General features: G+C 38.9%; 1 protein-coding gene across 1 annotated transcript in view; it reads right to left on the reverse strand.

The window, feature by feature from the left end:
• The window catches only part of PRKN (parkin RBR E3 ubiquitin protein ligase), a 1,108,857-nt gene that overhangs the window by 510,413 nt on the left and 576,215 nt on the right, over positions 1 to 22,229 (reverse strand). Inside the window, exon 5 of the mRNA XM_049765509.1 lies at positions 10,534 to 10,617. Coding sequence (XP_049621466.1) covers positions 10,534 to 10,617 — 84 coding nt within the window. The remainder of the gene's footprint in view (positions 1 to 10,533; positions 10,618 to 22,229) is intronic.

A 22,229-nucleotide genomic window follows, 5' to 3' on the forward strand; every position in this document is an offset into this window, starting at 1 on the left:
GCCATTTTGACATTCTGTATTGCTTTCAACTTTTTTAAAAAACCCAAATTTCCCTTGATCGCATATAAACTCTCATAAAGAGCATTCTATGAGAGTTTTGTTACAGAATTCCAAGTATTAAAGGGGAAAACACCCTGCTTCCAGAGATTCAGACACAAGGATGAAGAGCCCAAGTTAAGTTTGTTTACCCAAAGTTGATCAACAGTTTATGTGTGTGAAGTTCTTCTTGGTTTTGTTTTTGTTTGTATTTTTTCATCCTAAATCTCCAGTTTGGCCAACTGGCTTGAAGTACCCTTTTGACAGTGTACATCTTAAAAACTAAATTTGATTTTGACCCTTGCTAACATTTTGAGAGCTGGCTCAACTCAAGTGAAAGAGATGATGGCTTCCTAATGACCGACATCAGAGACTGATGAAGTGGGGTGCTCCAAGGACCATCCATCACCTCCTTGGGGAATCAAGAGGGCTATTTTGTAGATGAGAGGCCAGTCTCATTGTCCTGGCCCATTACTCCCAAATCATCTTTCTTTTCTTTTCACTTGTTAGTCCCTAGTATATCTGCACAGCAGTGATCACAGACCAACCCCCATATCAATTCCTGGGCATTTTTATTTAGGTCTAATCTACCATCCCAATGGACACCCACATATGTTTACAGCTGGTCTAAATATTTCTTGGCTCTGGTTCTAGAATTTCATTTATAAACCAATTTTAAATGATATTTTACACCCACTACTCTCTTTTCTGATGTCTTTTCTCCTAAGCGAAAACTTAGTGTTTCACAGAGGTGCTTTATTCTGAGTCACTAAGATAAATCTTTTGTTGATGCTCTGTGGCCTGGGGTCTTTGCATGCAACTATAATACAATCTCAGTGCCGCCTCCTCATCCTGCCATGACTGGCTTTGGAAGAAATTGTTCTAAGCAAAGATGAAAAACTAAGAAGTCCATTTGGAAGGTTCCAGGGAAAATGAAGAGGTTCAATACTGTCTAAAGAATTTTAGGTAAGAGACTTGCGTTTCTCCTACTGCTCATGAAGTGAGGTAGAAAATAGAACACAGAGAAAAGGAGGTCAGAAGAAAACATGCTTTTGCACAGACTTTATTTCAAGAAGCAAGGATGATTTTCAATATTTAAAATCTATATTATGGAAAATCACATTTACTTAAAAACAATACCACAAATGAAATAAATATAATGAATAAGGGACTGCACTGTGGATATTGGCTAGAGTGTCTAAAGGAAGTATCCTGATTCCTATGACCTGATTTCTACTAACCTGATTTCCTTTCCTTAGAGACCAATTTTTCCATAAAAACAGTGTATAGGATTCATTTACAATAGCAAAGAAGGAACTGGAAGGCAATAAGTAGGGCTCTTGCCTTGCATTCTATCAATATGGGTTCAGTGCCAAGCTCCACATCTGGTGCCCCAAGCTCTGCCAGGAGTGATACCTGATTGCAGAGTCAAGAGTAAGCCCTGAAAATTGCCCAATGTGGCCTCACCCCACCTTGAATATAATAAAAAAAAATACCAATAGCATAAAGAAGCATAAGGTTAATCTGAGTTTCTACTACTTCTAAAAGCTGAAAAATTAAATCAAATGCCCTTGATTAAAAACAAAAATAGAAAAACAAAAAATCTACCTAACTTGATTATCAGCACATTAAGCATTGACATGATATTTCACAGTAGACTCATTTTATATACAAATAACTTTAGAAATTTTCGTTAACATTTACAAAACTTACATGATGCAAACACCTTTCATTTCTACCTTAATTTTTGTTTCATCAGGTTGCCATGATTTACAACCATGTGTTTTCACACTTAAACTTCAGGCAATTAAAGTTACTTCACCTTTATTCCCACCAGAGTAACAATATCCTGCCACCATCTTGGTAGGAAAACCCTAAGTTCCTTCTTGCCCATCTCCAATCTTAGCAAACTCAGTTCTGGTGGAAAAAATCTCAGAGTTTTCATCAGCCATTTTCTATTTAATTGTTTCTTCAAGGGGCTGGAGAAATAGCATGGAGATAAGGTGTTTGCCTTGCATGCAGAAGGACAGTGGTTCAAATCCCAGCATCCCATAAGGTCCCCCGAGCCTGTCAGGAGGATTTCTGAGCATAGAGCCAGGAGCAAACCCTGAGCGCTGCCGGGTGTGACCCCCCCCCCCAAAAAAAAAAAACAGAAACAAAATAATTGTTTCTTCAAGCTTCACACATGTGATTTTGTATAATGTTAGTCCTATTCCTTCTACCTCACAGTGCTGACCATAACCCCTTCCAGGTATCCCTGGAATTACAGCTGCTTTTTGGTACCCATATCTCTGAGTTCCCTTTTGTAGCCCCAGTTTATGGCACAGGAACTCAAGAACAAGAGAGAGCCCTGGATGAGCACCAGCAAATGTGAGCTCAGGGATGCAGCACTGGTGTGTCTGACCTTGGAGTTATCATTGACACCAGAAGCTTCTGACAGAAGCTTTCCACCAGCAATCCAAGACTACACAAACACACCACCATAGTCTGTGTTTATGTAGGAGTCAATGAGCAGAAAACATGCATGGATACTTGAGTGTGCACAAAACTAGAGCCTCAATTCAAAATGCACAATGGAGAAGGGGAAGGGTTTGCTTGCATTCATGACAAAGACAAAAACTTGAGAAGGAGCCTAAGCATACAGGACTCTTTCCAAATTCACTGATGAAGATTTCAAATGGACAATGGGAAGGATCTTCAATGTGAACCAAGGTCAGCAAGACAAGGAAAGAATATGTATAAGAGATAGCCGAAAAAAACTCTTAATTCTTTTTCCCTTTTTAATGACACATTTTTTTCAAATCAGAACTAGAAAACCTGCACTAGAGATAAACTATCCTTGGTTCCGAATATGTAATCATTGCGTGAAAAATGATGTGAGAAGTTTCGAGTTTGTCATTCAAATTGTATGTCAGAAAACAGAGAACATCTCATCATACTTAGACACCCTTCAATCACTTGAGTTTGACTTGAAAGCTTTCACAATTCAATTTTATTTAGAATTAAGAAAATGCCACTGGAGGGAATCATGGAAGGTCAGGGAGACACTTCTCCCTGGATGTGGGTGTGTGTGTGTGTGTGCATGTATTTGTTCCTGCTTTCTGTCCATTTAATGGACAGGGTTAAGTGACTCCTTGGGATAGTTTGCATGCCAGAAGTCATAAGAGCAAGGTTTTCTTTACACACACACACACACACTCACACACGTGCGCGCACACACACACACACACACCTACCTCTACTCCTGTTAATTTCCTGGGTTATGTGTGTGAACTTGGCAACATAAGAGTGTAGTGCCCTGCTTCTTTTCACAAGTTAGGCTGCTATTGTCTGTTATTGGTGAAAATTTAAGGATACAGGGTAAGTTTGAGATATTTTCCTAACAACAAAATAAAGCCATTTCTGAAGCATCTAATAAGTACCTTTACGTATTATTAGATGCTTCAGAAATGACTTTGTTAATAATAATAACAATAATAAAGGTACTTATTATTAGATGCTTATGAAAAAGAAAAAGGAGAAGCAGTAGGAAGAAAAGAAGGAGGAGGTAGAAAAGGAAGTGGAAGAGGAGAAGAGGAGAATATACAATCCATACTAGGGAATAACTCTGAAAAATCCCGAGTTTTATTTTGTGACATTCTAATAAGGGCTAAAGGAGCCCTTAAAGTAATTTGATTTCACTTAAACATTAATAAGAAACTTTTGGACATAAAATATGCAAATGATCTCTAAATAAAAATTGTTCAGTATTACATGACTCTAATTTACAATTCATTTTGTTCTAGTCAACATCTTCCCATAAGATGAAGTCAGAGATAGAAACTATGAATATTAACTTTTATTGGAAGTAATGTTCCAGTTGACATATACTGAGTCCAACTGGGGGGGGGGGCAAGAAATAAATTGCATATGGAGTAAGATGAAAGCTCTCCATTTATTACTGAGTTGAATAATTATGCCATTTATTACAGTTCAGGGATAGTTTTTGTATGTAATTTCACTTGAAAGACATTTCTGAGCTATTTTAAGAGGTCCTCTCAACTCTTTGATAGAAGAAAAGAAAGGTGCTATCTAAAGAATTTAACTCCTGTTAAATAAAGTCTTTAAAAAGGTATTATTTAACAGAGTTGCAGGCAAATTTTATTTCTCAAAAATATATAAAAGAATGCACACGAGAAGCTGTCAATAAGCAAATCCAAGGATCTCCTCATCCTCCTCCTCACAATAAGAATAAAAGTATAGACCTTGGCTACATAGTACCGAAGGTGACTATGCTATGAATTCGAATTGGTATTTGTAGCTGGTTCTTCAGAAAGCCTTTAAAAAACCTTCCTCAGAGATCACTGATGCTCTGGCCACAGGGAGGATGCAGCCCTCTGGCAGCACTATGGAGCTGACATACTCTCTTGATGCCCCATCCATTGGTACATAAGGACATCCATGTTTGATTTTTGGCCCCATGTCCCACCCCTTTATCTTCCTTCTGTTTTTGCTTTTCTATGCTTGTTTGTTTTGTTAGAGAGCATACTTAGAAGAGTCCTGGTACAGTCTGCTGTTAGATTTCCCTCATGCAAAGCACATGCTCCAGCCCTAGCAGCATTCCCAAAGCTTTCTCTCTTCCAGGGGTCTCAAACTCAATTTACCTGGGGGCCGCAGGAGGCAAAGTCGGGGTGATCCTTGAGTGCAAAGTCAGTAGTAAGCCTTGAACATTGGGAGGTATGACCCAAACAACCAAAACAAAACAAAACAAAACAAAACAAAAAAAGATTCCTCGAGGGCAGGGCCACAAAATCTTGTACAGAGGGCCACAAACGGCCCGCGGGCCGCGAATTTGAGACCCCTTCCAGCTTCCAGGTAGAAGGGGAGAAAACATCATTGTCGCAGGTGGCTAAGATGACTTGCACTATAGCCCTTCTGAGCCAGAGGCCTTCCCAGGTGAAGTTCCAGAGGGGTACAGACCTTTTACTGGAAGCTATGACTGGGAACCAGGGATCTTGCCGGAAGAAGGAGGTTTAGGAATATGTCTGAATCTAGGCATATGCGAGTATGAGAAGAACATCACACAACACAGGTGTATGCATGTATGTTCCCTCCTCATTTCCAGGGGTCAGAGGCAACATCTAAAAAATGTAGTTAAAATTTAAGGTTTTTATGTCACATCTAGCATGGAACTGTTTTCACTTATGGAGGAAATACCAATTGATTTTTTTGTTCTCCTTTTGATCTCAAGTGCATTTATTTACCTTTTGATCTCAAGAATATTCACTTTCCCTTCCCAAGAGAATAGTGACATGTGCAAAAACCCAAGGTTCTCTAGAATCTATGTAGAGAAGGCCAAGTTCAGAGTATTTAAAGCCAGAGCCGAATATGACTCAGAGTTTTAAAAGTCAGGGTTGAATGTGACAGCTACTGAAATTACTTTTGGCACATTATCTTTAAGTGTCCATTAAGTGTATAAATATTAATGAAAAATACATGAGGGAAGGCTAAGCTTTTTTATTTGAAGTTTAGGGATACTTTCTTCAAGTGATAGAAATAAAATGTTTTTAGGAATGTTTAATATGAAATGTTCAAAATACTGTAAAAGGGGAGTCTCTACCAACATGGGGTTTGGCAGGCCTCCACCATGCCAGAGGCCTTCTTAACCAGGCCTAGAGGGAGGGTGCAGGACTTGGGTAACCCCAGCACCCCTCTACCGCCTTGCTCCAGATCTCCAGGGCTTTCCCTGGTCACATGCCTGGGCAAGCCAGCGAGTGGGTCCCTCGGTGGAGCTTGAAGGTGTTACCCTAGGCTTTACTTGTGGGTTGCACTAAAGCAGTCACTGGTAATCTCTTACCATTCTATATTTTCAAAACTGCACGGGGGTTAGCGCCCCAACACGCACAAGATACATTAATAGTTCTCACTATCATTGAATTATGTTTTTGTGTATGCAGAATGTCCGTTTTGTACTTTGCCCTTTCACACACCCCTACAAAAGATCATTTTTCTCTTAACTCTCTCACCCCCTATCATCATTACTCCATATTTACTCTTTTTAACTTAAGTACTATAGAATCCTAAGTCACAGACCATAGTGGTACCCTGGAGTTAACACCCCCCCCAACTATTCCAAAAGGCATAGAATGTACACGTATGTCTTTTCAAAGTGTTTTCTTTGATGGCTATAACTCTTGCTGAATATATTCTTATACACTGACAATAGGGAATTTGATGAAAGAGTCCCTCAGTTTAATGCTTTTTTTTGTTTGTTTGTTTTGTTTTGTTTTTGGGCCACACCCTGTGACGCTCAGAGGTTACTCCTGGCTATGTGCTCAGAAGTTGCTCCTGGCTTGGGGGACCATATGGGACACCGGGGGATCGAACCGTGGTCCGTCCAAGGCTAGTGCAGGCAAGGCAGGCACCTTACCTCTTGCGCCACCGCCCGGCCCCTCAGTTTAATGCTTATGTTTGAACCAAGTCATGGGTATTGTTGGACATGTTCTTATGCCCCCATATACTCCGATAATGCCTTTATTTATTTATTTATTTATTTATTTATTTAATGGCTTTATTTATTGTTTGCTTAGGCACATTAAAATGAGAAAATACTATACATACAAATAGGTTCTTATCTAATAGAGATGGGAACACACAAATCTTGTAGTGCAATGGGACCTTACACCCTGAACATTGACATAAAGACCTGGCACAGGCCTCAGAAGAATGGGCATTCTCCATTCACCCCTAATCTAGGGAAGATATCTAGGAAACATCCAAGGTTGTCTATAACATCACCTGGAGGCAATTCTCTACCAGGGAAGACCCTACCGCTGCTCTGACATTGACCTACTCAAAAGAGACTTCCCTTAACACTGAGAAGACTTAACAACAATGACCTACTTACTGGCCTGGGATTTCTGTATTGCCCCTTAATTGTGAGGTGAAACTAGAGGATACTCCACACCAGCCTGACTTCAATGTAGGATGTGCATATTCCAGGATCTTTAATACAGAAACCTGATGCCAACAATAGAGACTGCATGAAAAATAAAACTGTATTGGCACTACAGAAAATGACTTGGATTGAACAAACTAGTTTGCCTGGAGCCTAGAGTTGGTCTTATGCCAGGAAACTTCAGGGGTAGGGTCTCCTTGTATTTAGACCAAGGCTTTTCCTTTCCATGTCCCCCATATTTTGGTGGGCCTATGCAAACAATATTTGCCACTCTAACACCATTTTTACTGTGCTCCTTTGACTCTAACCCTTAAAAATAAAACCTCTTAAACTTTTGATGTTAACTTAAACCAATATGTATGTGCATGAAAATATAAAAAAATACTATGCCTCCAATGTTTAAGGAGTCACATAAATTTCATGGCTTTAGATTGTTTTGTGTACTGCTAAGAAATGTTATAATATACTACAATATGGGGACTTGTGGACAAAGTAATTGTACATGGGTTCTGCCTTATTTTTCTTAATGCTCTTTGACTGTAAGTTTAATATTTAGGCATCATCAAGGGGATTTCTTCTGAGAACTCTGTTTATGGGCGATTGTCCTTCCACTGTAACTTTGCCTTGTCCTCTTTGCATCATTGTTCTCATAATTAAAAATAAAAAATTAAAAAAATACTGTAAAAATATTTTTGTCAGCAGATTTGTGGATGATAAATAGGTTTAAAAAAACCCTGATTTTGGAAATTGGTGGTTGGATCATGATTACTGGTAAAGGGATAGGTGTTGTATGACTGAAACTCAACTATCATAAACAGTATCTCATGGTGATTTAATTTTAAGAAACTAAATAAAAAAAAAACAAATTTTCTCCTTCTTAAAGATAACCATCATGCATAATACTTTGGAAAACATGAGAGCCTATATAAAAACGCACCATAGAGAAGGGTTTGGAGATGAGAGAGGAGGATGAAATTAAGCTTCTCACAAAGGGCACCTACCTCTATGAGACCTGGGAAACAGACAGGAAATTCCTTCATTTAACCAACATTTACTTAGTACATGAGATATGGGAGCATAAAAAGCTAGAAATGATTATTTCTCTTTCATACCACCTAAACATTATGTTTAAATAATTGTATTCTTTCTTCTTTGATCTTATAAGCATTCTTGGCCCTAAATATCTCTTAGACATATTAATTTTGTTAATAGATCCAAAGATGATCTAGAACATATTTTCACTGTGGCTTATTTCTCTGATAACAATTAAACCAACAAATCCTGATATTTAGTAAATTTCAGGGGTGAAGGGGGGTTATCGGTCATACCTGACAGTACTCAGATTATGTTTGGCTCTGTACTCAGAAGTCATTCCTGGTGAAGCTTAGGGACCATTTGAAGTTCTAAGAATCAAACCCAAGTCAAACATTCAAGACAAGTGGAGTATCTGTAGTACTTGTAGTACCCGTAGCACTTTCTAGCCTGGAATTTTCTTCCTCTAGTCTGGTCAAAGAACTTTTAATTTAGAAGAATTGAGGAAAAGGTGGTTGGATTCTGCCCAGTGGTACTTCAGGACTACTCCTAGCTGGGACCTCAGAGTTTCCTCCTGGCAGTGCTCTATGGACTACGCAGCCTCAGGACTGAAGTAGTTTGCTGCATGCAAGGAAAGGTCCTGATCTTTATATTATTTCTATGACTTTTAAAGAATTATTTGCTGTTATATTTTTTAAATCTTTATTTAAGCATCATGATAACAAGCATGATTGTAGTTGATTCTAAATTTCAGGAGCTGGAACATTTTCTTTGTGGGGAGGGGTACTCCCAATCGATCCTCAGGATGTTGGGGTCACCAGTGATTCTGGGTATTTATTTCAGTGCAGGGTCAGAGGATGTGCTGGTGCTCAGACCCTGCTGTTCCAGGAATACCAAGGCCACCCAGGAGGTACTGGAGCTCTCCCAGACCACATCAGTGCAGGGGACCAAGGATTAGACCTGAATTGAACCTGGGCTAGATGCAAGCTAGACATGTGCCCTAACTACTAGACTATCTCTGGCCTTTGGGTACTGATATTTAAGGTAAGTTTAAATATTCAACATGCCTGAGAGATACTGCAAGTGACTCATTTGGGTTTGATCCCAACACCTTAAATGATCTCTCAGCATTTCAAGGAATCATCCCTGCGCACCCAGCCAGTAGTAAGCCCTGAGCACTACACAGTGTGCCCCTCTCCCTCCAAAAATGAAACAAGTAAAGGGATTAATTTTCCACCTCAAATCAGCACTTCCTCCTTGGCAGGACTTGAAGCAAAGTCCCTTATGAGGAAAAAGTCAGTTCTGCAGGACCCCTGCCAACTATTACCCAGGTATATGAGCAGAAATTCAGTTGTCAGTGATTCAAGTGGACTTACCAAGAAAGAACCTCATAAGCCTGTGAAAATGACATGAATACCACAAAGTATAAATAGCAGGGAGCTGATGAAGGCATATACAAACACGGCTGCCACATGTACCTTCCTAGTACACACTGGACCAGCTACACGATCCATCTGTATGCACAGACATATCTAATGGCACAGACAATAACTCTACCCTAGCAAAGGTGGGCATTTTAATGCCATCTGGGAAGTGTCACCCATGAGGCCATACCATGTTTCATTTTCAATGAGTAGCACCAACATCCTTTATTTTTTTCCTGAGTGGCATTAATGAAGCTCTGTGCATGGTCCTTGGCCCATGTTGGATGGAATATGATGGTCCCCACTCTCCTGAAAATAGTGCACCAAACTGTAGTGAGCAGGCAGGAAGAACAGGCCTGCTCATGTACTCTTTACCTATTGTTACTGACAGACTTTGTTCCTAGGAGAAGAAATTTGCTGCCAACAGGCTGGACTAGCATGTGACCAACACTGATATTTGTGTTTGTGTTGGTAGGTAAAGCTGTGCTATAGCTTAGCCAAAACAGACATGATGGTGACAGACCTGGGGATTTTTGAGGTAAGAGATTTAATAACATACAAAATAACAAAATCACCATATTATCACCATCATGTTGAATAAATATGAAAAATGATAATAAAGATATTTTTAAAACGTTGGTACTCGGTCTCTTTCCCAAAAAAATCTGCTCTGGTAAAATCATAGGGCATATTGCTTGCAAAGAGAAAAGAATTGGTTGAGGGCAGAGGACTAAAATGCAACTATATAGCTGTTCTACCAAAATTAACGATCCAGCTCTGCTATATAAGAAAACTACTCAAGAAAGGCTGTAATAGAGGGATCCAAAAAAGAAAAAAAAAAGCAATTTGGTATGATAAGAAAGATGGGATATAAAAATATCACAGCACTAGGGAAAGGATGAAAGTTACGTATTTGTCATTTTCTTTTGCAAGCTCCTGAACTTCACTTTGGAAAAGGGTCTACATTGGCCTGTTTCAACCTCCCACAGAGGGGTTAGGTATAAGGGAAGTCCCTTTTGTCTTTTTGTCTCTCTTTCAATTACTCACAGACATGGCAGATACCACCATTTCTTGCTCTAAAAACAGATGTGACCAGGTACTTACCGCCCTTGTCCCAGAACAGCTTGGAGACTGGCATTCCCCATTCATGCGGTTGGGGATCAAGACATCTTCCCAGCAAGAAGGGCCCTTTGAAGACAAAAAACACACCCTTGATTCCCAAACAATAATACAAATTTGGTCAAAATACATCTCTGTCACTCTACATTTCATAATGCAGCACGTTTCCCTGGGCCTGATGGCTCAATGACAATCTATGGTGCTATCTGCCTGCTGCAGGGCAGGACAAAGATGATGAAACAGGGGAGCTGGCTGGCAGGATCCAAATGGATTTACTCTCAGGTATTTCATGGAGAAAGTTGGGTAACATCTGATCAACAATTATAAAAGCTTCTAAAGTTCCTAAATGCCAGTTATTTTTGTTTTGGGGCAATACTTTGTTTTATTTAGGGATACTTCTAGCAACCTGGGGAAACAATATGGTATGTCAGAGACTGAACCTCCATCAGCTACATATAAGGTAAGTTATCTACTTCTCTGCCTCCCATCCCTTTTTAGGGGATCACATCTGACTGTTCACATCTAACTCTGTGTTCAGAGACAGGCATGGTTCAGGAGATCATAAGTAACGCCAGGGACCGAACCTGCGTCAGCCACATGCAAAACAAGTACCAACCTACTTGACTATCTCTCTGGCCCTATCAGTAATTTAAAAGATAATATTGAGTCACTAATTTGGCCCCATATCACTCCCTCTATACAGTAGAGGGATAAATTTCTTTGACTAAAAGTATAAAGCATTGACTGTTAGAACCAGTGATTCTAGTTTGGCTCTAAAGAGATGAGAAATTATAGGTAGAGATGCACTTGGAAGTCTATTCTGTACCACAACTAAAATCCATACAGTGAATATTAAAAACTTCTGAGAGGTGTGAGTCAAATTTTCAGAGAAAATGACTCAGTTACATGAATGCCACTCAGAGTATCTGTAACATATTAAAACTAATGTTAGCTTTACCATAAATTTCTAAAAATTCTTCAACTAATCCACAAGTCATTCTGGCTATGTCTCATGTCCTGCCAAGTGGAAAATTGATGTATTTAGTGGGGTCATTCATATCCAAATCTCACTCTGTCAAAATCCAGACAGTTTAAAACAAAAAAAGATGGATTTCCTTTCTTGTATCATCTAAATAAATTCTATAATCTGTTTTTTACACATGGATACATATTTTTTACACATGACTGCTTAAAATAATTGCAAATTCTGTTTTCTAAAATGTTACTATATATGAAAAATAAAATGCTACTATAAAATCTTGGCATTTATAGTTTATAAAAGTGTTTTTAATCCAATTATATCAAGTTACCATCAAATGTGTTACTTTTAACATCTCCTGAATGATTTGCAAACATTTAAAGTCATGTAACTAAATTAAGGAACTAAAATAATTTTGGAAATAATGCTTGTGACATAGTATACCTACATCAAAATACAGTCAAAGTTACATGTAGATCAGTTGTATACTTTTTTATTTTATTGTTGGTTTTGAAACACACCCAGCGCTACTCAGAGCTTATTCTAGCTTTGAGTTCAGAAATCACTTCAGGTGGGCACAATGTGGGGTTCTGAGGATTGAATCTGGGTTGGCTGAAACCAAAAAAAATTGTCCTGCCCACTGTACTCTCTTCAAACCCAGTTGTAGACTATTTTAAGAATTAATCTTACCACAATGCAGAAAAGACATCTGTACTTTTATGTTCATAGCCAAAATATGTTAACAATCCAAGTATCTGAGAACAAATTCATGGATAAAGAAACTGTGGTATGTTTACACAATGGAATATTATACAGATATTAGGGAAAATAAAGTCATGAAATTTGCTTATATATGTAGAATATTTTGCTGAGTGAAATGAGTCAGAAAGAGGGATAGATAGATATAGAATAATAGCATACATTTTGTAGGATATAAATATGTAATTTGGCAATAGTGCCCAAGAATAACAGAGAGAGATGAGGGCCAGGAGGACTGGTCCATGGTAGGAAGCTTGACCCCAAAACTAGGGAGTGTGGTTTGGGCAGAGAAAGTACACTATGACAATGATGGTTGAGAATTTCATACCAGACAAGAACTGGGTGCTTACAGGAGAAAAAGTGATATGCATGATACCCATTTAGTAAAAATATTGCCAAATATGTAGTCAAGTTGATTCCCAGATATTTGAGTTTGTGTGGCACTATTGTGAATGGGGTTGTTTTCTTAATGTCCATTTCATCCTTATTACTATTGGTGTAGAGAAAGGCCATTAATTTTTGTGTGTTAATTTTGTAGCCTGCCACCTTGCTATATGAGTCTATTGTTTCTAGAAGCTTTTTGATAGAGTCTTTAGGGTTTTCTAAGTAGAGTATCATGTCATCTGCAAACAGTGAGAGCTTGACTTCTTCCTTTCCTATCTGGATTCCCTTGATATCCTTTTCTTGCCTAATCGCTATAGCAAGTACTTCCAGTGCTATGTTGAATAGGAGTGGTGAGAGAGGACAGCCTTGTCTTGTGCCAGAATTTAGAGGAAAGGCTTTTAGTTTTTCTCCATTGAGGATAATATTTGCCACTGGCTTGTGGTAGATGGCCTTCACTATATTGAGAAAGGTTCCCTCCATTCCCATCTTGCTGAGAGTTTTGATCAAGAATGGGTGTTGGACCTTATCAAATGCTTTCTCTGCATCTATTGATATGATCATGTGGTTTTTATTTTTCTTGTTATTGATGTTGTGTATTATGTTGATAGATTTACGGATCAACTTGACTAAATATGTGAAGGACCTATACAAGAAAAACTATAAAACTCTGCTCCAAGAAATAAGAGAGGACACACGGAAATGGAAACACATACCCTGCTCATGGATCGGCAGGATTAACATCATCAAAATGGCAATACTCCCCAAGGCATTATACAGATTTAATGCCATCCCTCTAAAGATACCCATGACATTCTTCAAAGAAGTGGATCAGACACTTTTGAAATTCATTTGGAACAATAAACACCCTCGAATAGCTAAAGCAATCATTGGGAAAAAGAATATGGGAGGAATTACTTTCCCCAACTTTAAACTGTACTACAAAGCAATAGTTATCAAAACAGCATGGTATTGGAATAAGGACAGGTCCTCAGATCAGTGGAATAGGCTTGAATACTCAGAAAATGTTCCCCAAACATACAATCACCTAATTTTTGATAAAGGAGCAGGAAATCCTAAATGGAGCAGGGAAAGCCTCTTCAACAAGTGGTGTTGGCACAATTGGATAGCCACTTGCAAAAAATTGAACTTAGACCCCCAGCTAACATCATGTACGAAGGTAAAATCCAAATGGATTAAAGACCTCGATATCAGCCCCAAAACCATAAGATATATAGAACAGCACATAGGCAAAACACTCCAGGACATTACAGGCATCTTCAAGGAGGAAACTGCACTCTCCAAGCAAGTGAAAGCAGAGATTAACAGATGGGAATATATTAAGCTGAGAAGCTTCTGCACCTCAAAGGAAATAGTGCCCAGGATACAAGAGCCCCCCCACTGAGTGGGAGAAACTATTCACCCAATACCCATCAGATAAGGGGCTAATCTCCAAAATATACAAGGCACTGACAGAACTTTACAAGAAAAAAACATCTAACCCCATCAAAAAATGGGGAGAAGAAATGAACAGACACTTTGACAAAGAAGAAATACACATGGCCAAAAGACACATGAAAAAATGTTCCACATCACTAATCATCAGGGAGATGCAAATCAAAACAACCATGAGATACTACCTCACACCCCAGAGAATGGCACACATCACAAAGAATGAGAATAAACAGTGTTGGCGGGGATGTGGAGAGAAAGGAACTCTTATCCACTGCTGGTGGGAATGCCGTCTAGTTCAACCTTTATGGAAAGCGATATGGAGAATCCTCCAAAAACTGGAAATCGAGCTCCCATGCGATCCAGCTATACCACTCCTAGGAATATACCCTAGGAACACAAAAATACAATACAAAAACCCCTTCCTTACACCTATATTCATTGCAGCACTATTTACCATAGCAAGACTCTGGAAACAATCAAGATGCCCTTCAACAGACGAATGGCTAAAGAAACTGTGGTACATATACACAATGGAATATTATGCAGCTGTCAGGAGAGATGAAGTCATGAAATTTTCCTATACATGGATGTACACGGAATCTATTATGCTGAGTGAAATAAGTCAGAGAGAGAGAGAAAAATGCAGAATGGTCTCACTCATCTATGGGTTTTAAGAAAAATGAAAGACACCCTTGTAATAATAATTTTCAGACACAAAAGAGAAAAGAGCTGGAAGTTCCAGCTCACCTCAGGAAGCTCACCACAAATAGTGATGAGTTTAGTTAGGGAAATAACTACATTTTGAACTGTCCTAATAACGAGAATGTATGAGGAAAATGGAGAGCCTGTCTAGAGTACAGGCGGGGGTCGGGTGGGGAGGAGGGAGACTTGGGACATTGGTGATGGGAATGTTGCACTGGTGATGGGTGGTGTTCTTTACATGACTGAAACCCAAACACAATCATGTATGTAATTAAGGTGTTTAAATAAATTTAAAAAAATATTGCCAAATATGGTGTCTAAAAGGGACAAAGGGAAGAGAGATAGAGATGGAGAGTGAAAGAAAAGAAAAATGTTTACCACACAGGCAGGCAGGGGAGAGAACAGGGAAGAGTGGGGGAGGAAAACTGGGGACACTTATGGTAGGAAAGGTGCACTGCTGAAGGGTATTGAACATAATTTGACTGAAACTCAATCATGAACATCTTTGTTACTGTATCTCACAGTGATTCAACTAAAAATTTATTAAACAAAAATTAATTCATTAAAAATACACTTTTTGGTTCATTGTTACAAAACTATAAATAAAGCTTCTAAATTTACAAAACATGTTGACCCTCAATTCTACCCATCAGTAACTGAATGTTCATGGCATTTGCTGTTCAGTTTTTCTAGACTTAGGGCTCCTCCTTGTCTGCAAAGGGGCAAAAGTTTTCTTTAAAGAGGGGTCCTGAAGAATAAGTCAGGTGCAGAGCTTTGGCCATGTTTGACCTATTGATTGATTTCAAAATGGAAACTAGTACAGGGGGTAGCTTCTAGTATTCAGAGTCAAACTCCCTAAGAGATGTTCTTTTTGATTTAGTAAATATGAGCAAAGACAGACTAATTCCAAACACTGACTTAACTAAGTGGGTTTTCCATTTCTTGTCCTTTCAACTTCTCAATAACCCAAACTCCTACATCTGCCATTCTCAGAACATGTTGCTGACACTGCTTGGAAAGCATGTTTCCCATCAGCCATATAGAAGACTTGCCCTGCATCTTCTCCATTTGACTCAGAGACTCTTTTCTATAAAGCTAAGCACTGTGTTAAGATTATAAGAATACAGGTATTACCTCATGAGGTATTACCTCATCAAAAACAAGTGTGAAATAAATCCCTTTAGACAAACTATGCATGTACTTAACAAATATTTAATAAGAAACACTTGAAACCCAAAAAATACAGTTATATAAAATAGAAAGGAATTCTTATATCTTCTTGGATTTTCAGAATTATTATAAAAATTCAAGCATGATCCCCAGTCCCAAAGGTCTGACAGAGACAACTGCAACAGAATGGGCCTTCTGGAAGCACAAAGAAAGACGCTAACCTAGGTGCCATCCTAGGTTCAGTGCAAAGACCAAGGTCACCAACCACAGAAGATGGACTAAAACGACACTGAGGTAACAGAACCTCTAGAACCACAAAGACTGACCTCACCATAAGTCCTACCTCAGGATCTGTGCAGATACTGAGACCTCTAAACACAGAGCTCTGAGTGTATCACCCTGGACAGAACAGAAGTCTTCCACACACCAAAAAACACCACCAGAAGAATAAATGATCCTGAGCAAAGTCTGGAGCTGATCCCATGACAGTATACTCCAAGGACGGAGAAACCCCATATTTCTTAGGCCATGTGAATTCCTTTTCGAATGACCCCAATATTTACTGTGCCAGGGCAGGAGGGGAAAAAACAAAAATACAAAAAGCACAAAAACTTGGTATTTTATATATATGTATATATATGTGTGTGTGTATATATATATACATATATATCTTTTACCTTCATTTATTATTGTTATTATTATTTTTATTTACCTATCTATTTTGGTCGATTTCTCTGTTTGGGTGTGATTATTGAAATCGTCGTCCCCAATTATACTTATTTTTTTCTATTCTTTTCTTTTCCCTCGTTATGTGCTATGCCATGTTTCTTATTTCAAGACCATGGCATGTTTTTGGTTTGTTTGTTTGTTTTTGTTCTGTTTTTTGTTTGTTTGTTTGTCTGTCTGTTTTGCTTTGTTTTTCGGCTGTTTTTTTGTGGTGCTTATCGATATAGCTGGAGTCCTCACTGGATAATTGACACTTTTTTTGGTACTGGTGGAGTGTTTCACCTTCTTTCTCTCCTTCATCTCCCAAATCGATGATGAGACCCTCTAGGATTCCACCCATTTTGGGAGTATTAGACTCTTACCCCAGTTTATTTATCTTCTCCTTCTCAGGCAAAACCACGCAACTTGAACTAGCTAGTCCTGCCTACAGTTAGAGGGGGAGATAAGGGAGGCATCAAGACCAAACAGGTGCAAGACTACTAAGTAGTGGGTTGGATACAGAGGGGACCACATATTCTAGCCGCCCTGGGGGTGAGGGAAGAGGAAATGGGAGGTAGGACAACAACGGAGGGGTAGGGAGGACAATTTGGGGATGGAAATCCCCCCTGATTTTATGTAAATATGTACCTAAAATGTTATTGTCAACAATATGTAAGACACTATGATCAAAATAAAAATTATATTAAAAAAAAAAGAACAGTAAAAAAAAATTCATTTACAGATGAACTGAGCACACCAATTCAGATAAAGTTAGAGAATGACTGTGCCAAACACTAGTAAGACAAAAACCAAATAAACAAACAACAATTGGAAACTTCTTTGGAATTCTACCAAAAGGTAAACAGGTAAATGACATGTGACTTGACCATTCCACTCTATTCCCAACATGAATGAAAACATGAGTCCACATATAGACTCATATATAAATACCCTTAAAAATGTTGTTCATGAACCACCAACTGGGTCAACAACCACATTTCTATCAAAATTGCATGGATGGGAAAAATCAGTGGTCTATTATTATTTAGTAATAATCAATATTGCATTTTGTTTTTTGGGGGGAGACACACCAGCAGCATTCAGGGATTACTCCTGGTTATGCACTCAAAAATGGATCCTGGAAGTCATGGGGGACCAAAAGGGAAGCTGGGATTTGAACCACCATCTGTCCTATGTTGGCTATGTGCAAGACAAATGCCCTACTGCTGTGATATCTCTCCGGCCCTCAATATTGTATTTTTTACAAATATAAAAACATGGAGGTTTATCAAAATTTAGTGAGGGAGGAATCAAAACCTGAAACAATATATTTCATGATTTCATGAAAGTGTGAACAATTGTTAGTGGCAAGAAAAAGTAAGTACTAGTTTTAGTAGTAGAAGCAGTAGCACCAGGGGTGGAAATGGTCAACTCTTCCATAATGGATTCGTTAGAGAAGACTGAAAGTATCTTTTCAACATTCATGTGCAAAAATACTAATTCCCTACAGAATAGAAAAGACAATAGGTGAAGGCTGTAAAAAGGCCTGCAGAGTATCTTTTTAAAGTTCAAGTGTTTAAGACCCAATCCCCTACAGAATACAACTATACTCAGAAACTTTATCCATATAGAATCACTTAAATTAACTTGAGATCATGGTGGGATGTCCTGATCCAGTATATCCAGCTCATTTAAGAAGAACAGATTAGGACACAGACAGAACAGAGGAAAGACCACATGAAGACATAGAAGTCAGGCCAAGGCAAGGGTCCTCACAAACAGTCAACTTTGCCAACACATTCGTCTGAGCTCTCTAGTCCAGAATTATGAGTAAATAAATTCCAGTTGTTTGAATCATCTAAGCACTGTAATTTTGCAATGATTGCCCATGTCAGTTAAATCAGGGATTATGGGGGATTGTTCTCTATATTGTGTGGCCATAGTTTTATGAAAACAAACACTTGTCAGAACTCTTGAAATTATACCCTTCATATAGAGGGAGTCTATTATACACAAATTATTTCTCAATAAAGTACAGATAGGATGATGAGAAGTTGCCAAAGAAATGGAATGAGTGAAGAAATCTTTGTACAAATTTTGTTTGAACAACTAAATATCCATAACTAAAACCCTTTCTAACTCCATACAGCAGTTAGAATTTCACAAATGAGGACAATCTTTACAACCTTAAGATAGGTAGGCTTTTCTTACAAGCATACAGAAAAGTAAAGCCATCATTGAAAAACATGTATGAACTAAATTTTAAGTAAAATGACAACTTTCTCCTAATCAAAAGTACTACTCAATTGTATGACAATACAGAGTCAGGAGCTAAAGAAATAATTATGTACACAACAAATGCCAAATATTACATATAATATATATCAAACAATCTATCTCCAGAATATATAAAGAATTTTAAAATGAATACATGAAGTCACAAACAGTTTGTCTATGTCACATCTTTGGCTAAAATAATCAAGGTGCAGGATACTGAAAATAAGAAACTCAGGAAGTAGGAACCAGAGGTGGCTGTCATGAAAGAGGGGGGATTACTGGAAGGATGCACAAGGGGAACACTCTGGAAGGGTCCACAGTGGGCATAACCCAACAAGGTCAATATTTATCTACTGCCTATGATGTGATTGGATGGGGGTGATCTCAGATGCTATGGATTTAAAGTGTATGAAGCTATGTAAATAAACAAGGTTATGCTCAGAAAAAAAAAACGATACTTTAGTTCTTCAGGGACCTCCCCTTGTAGCCTTTGGAGGCAATAACATAATTTTATAGTATCATTAAACCACTTTTAATTAAAAAGGCTTCAACCAGTTTTATAGCTTTTGCCTGGAACTAACATGAACTAACATAAGCAATAGAGTTCTGGGAACTGTCACCGACTCCTTATCAATGTATTTTGCTATGAAAAGCAAATATATAACAACATGCATAAACATTGTGAATCCTCAAAAATATTTTCTGGTAGACTTTTTAAGGGGGCTCCTCCAGCCAGGCTGGGAGAGTCAGTGAGATCATTTTGTGCTGGGAAATGAACCAGGGTGTGTCAAACATGTGATGTGATTTTTAGAATATCTCCAGGGTCCCACAAAAAATATCCTAATTGAAGGCCCCAAACAATAGTACAATGGGGAGGATGCTGCCTTACATGTAGTTGATTCTACTTCAATCCCAAACATCCTATATGGTCCCCTGAGCCCAACAGGAGAGATCCCTTAGTATGGAGCCAGGACTAATCCCTGAGCATCACTAGGTTTAACTCCAAGACCACAAAGAAAAAATTGAACCAATTTTAATTTTTACATTTGTTAAATGATATAACCAAAAGATCTGTGTTTTTCAAAGTCACATTGTGCTTGCTTTTCAACACATCTTCTTTGGATACAATTATCCAGAGTCCAAAGGTATAAAATAAAACACACATCCTGGAGAGATGTGGAGAGAAAAGATCAACCCTCAAAACACTGGTCAGCTGTCCCTTTCTCCAATGTAATGCCTTCAGGTGCTTGCCCATATAAGGCCAATCCATAATGGCTAAGATCAGTCAGTCCAAGGTGGGTAAAGACTGAGGGAGAAGATGAGGGAGGGGCTAGAATCTTCAAGGACCATCACTGGAACTAGAGTGATTGATAGCTAGGGGGTAGGGGTACATGGCTTGCTTGCACAATGTCCTGTACTCAATCCCCTGCAGTGCTTTTCCTCTATCCATCAAATACCACCGGGCCCAAGGAGAATCATATTACTAAGTTTCTGTATTGAACATTGACCAAGTATTTCCTGGACAATAGAAACATTATCTAAGAGCCCTCCCTTTCAAAATAAGACACGACTGAACTTCGCTGGATCTCAGATGCCAGCACCCTTCTGCCTCTCTACTCTGCTGTCCTGCATTTTCGGCCTGATTTCACCCTTGGTGCGGCTCATCAGCCAGCCTGCCTTCCTGTGAGCTTTCCGGGGAGTCTGCCTTCCCGTGAGCCTTCCGTGGAGGTGAGTCGACACGCCCAGAAAGGGAGGAGCCACTGAACTTCGCTGGATCTCAGATGCCAGCACCCTTCTGCCTCTCTACTCTGCTGTCCTGCATTTTTGGCCTGATTTCATCCTGGGTGCGGCCCATCTGCCAGCCTGCCTTCCTGTGAGCCTTCCGTGGAGGTGAGTCGACACGCCCAGAAAGGGAGAAGCCAGAGGAGCACGGTTGTTCCGCTCCCCTTCGCGACGGTGCACAGCATTTAGCCGATGAATACAATCACAACACGTAGAAAAACACGCAGTACTAGTGTGACAATGGGGAAACAACACGGGCCAGTGCCAGACATAGAAAATGAAGATGGCAACTCTGATGACTTGAACATGACCAACCACCTAGTCAGTCTCTCAGAGTTTAGAGTTGCAATATGGAACATGTTCAAAGAACTCAAAATAAGACACTATTGGGCCTGGAGAGATAGCACAGCCATGTTTGCCTTGCAAGCAGCCGATCCAGGACCAAAGGTGTTTGGTTTGAATCCCGGGGTCCCATATGGTCCCCCGTGCCTGCCAGGAGCTATTTCTGAGCAGACAGCCAGGGGTAACCCCTGAGCATCGTGGGTGTGGCCAAAAAAAAACAAACAAAAAAAAGAAGCCAGAGACTATCATTGTATTTTTTTATTTCTTTTAAAATTTCTTTTACATTGAGTTTCCATTATTATTTGTGTTAGTATATATATTGTATGCTTTTTACATATATATTGTATGTATATATATCATTATTTGTGTTAGTATATATTGCATGCTTTTTACAGATTTTTATGCAATCTTTGACATAGGGCCATTACATTATATCTAGGAGAGAATTAATATTTAGCAGATGCTCTAAGTTGTCTTCAATATCTATTCTTTTCTATGGTTATAGACCTCCCTTATGATTTATATAGAAACACACAGCCACTTGAAAAACAAGACTGTTTCCCAGCACCCCTTGCTAATTGTCTGGCATGGTGACGTGCTGGCTGAAGAGATGGCAGACACTCTGAGGTGAGTCTGGCTGCTTTCTTGATTTTCATTTCCCAGACCATCAGTGATACTGAGGAAGAAAGTCTTTCATGTACTACTTCTCAGTCTCCAGGTGAGTTGAAATGGCTATTTAGGCCCTCTTCCCAGTTTTTCATAGCATTTGTGTGTTTGCACACACACAATTTATAGTCCTTTTTGAGTTGTATGACCAATGTAATATGGATGTAACCCACTACAGATGATTTTAAAATATTTTCTATCCTATGATCTATTTTTTAATTTTGCTATTTCTTCCTCTGTAAGTATTGTAATGTTTTGCCATGGCATTCAATAACACCCATAAAAGTTACTTCTCAGTGCTGTGTTTACACACATAGTTGGCAACTTAGGTTCTAAAGGAGGTGTCTGTCCTCCACACCCTTCTTTCCTTCCCCCTCCATCATGGTAACTCTACCAGCAACCACAGGTCTACTGAGAAGAAAATATTACTCTGACTTCTACAGTCTTGTGGGCTGGACATTAG

This window comes from Suncus etruscus, chromosome 18 (genome assembly GCF_024139225.1).
Source record: "Suncus etruscus isolate mSunEtr1 chromosome 18, mSunEtr1.pri.cur, whole genome shotgun sequence".
NCBI lineage: Eukaryota > Metazoa > Chordata > Mammalia > Eulipotyphla > Soricidae > Suncus > Suncus etruscus.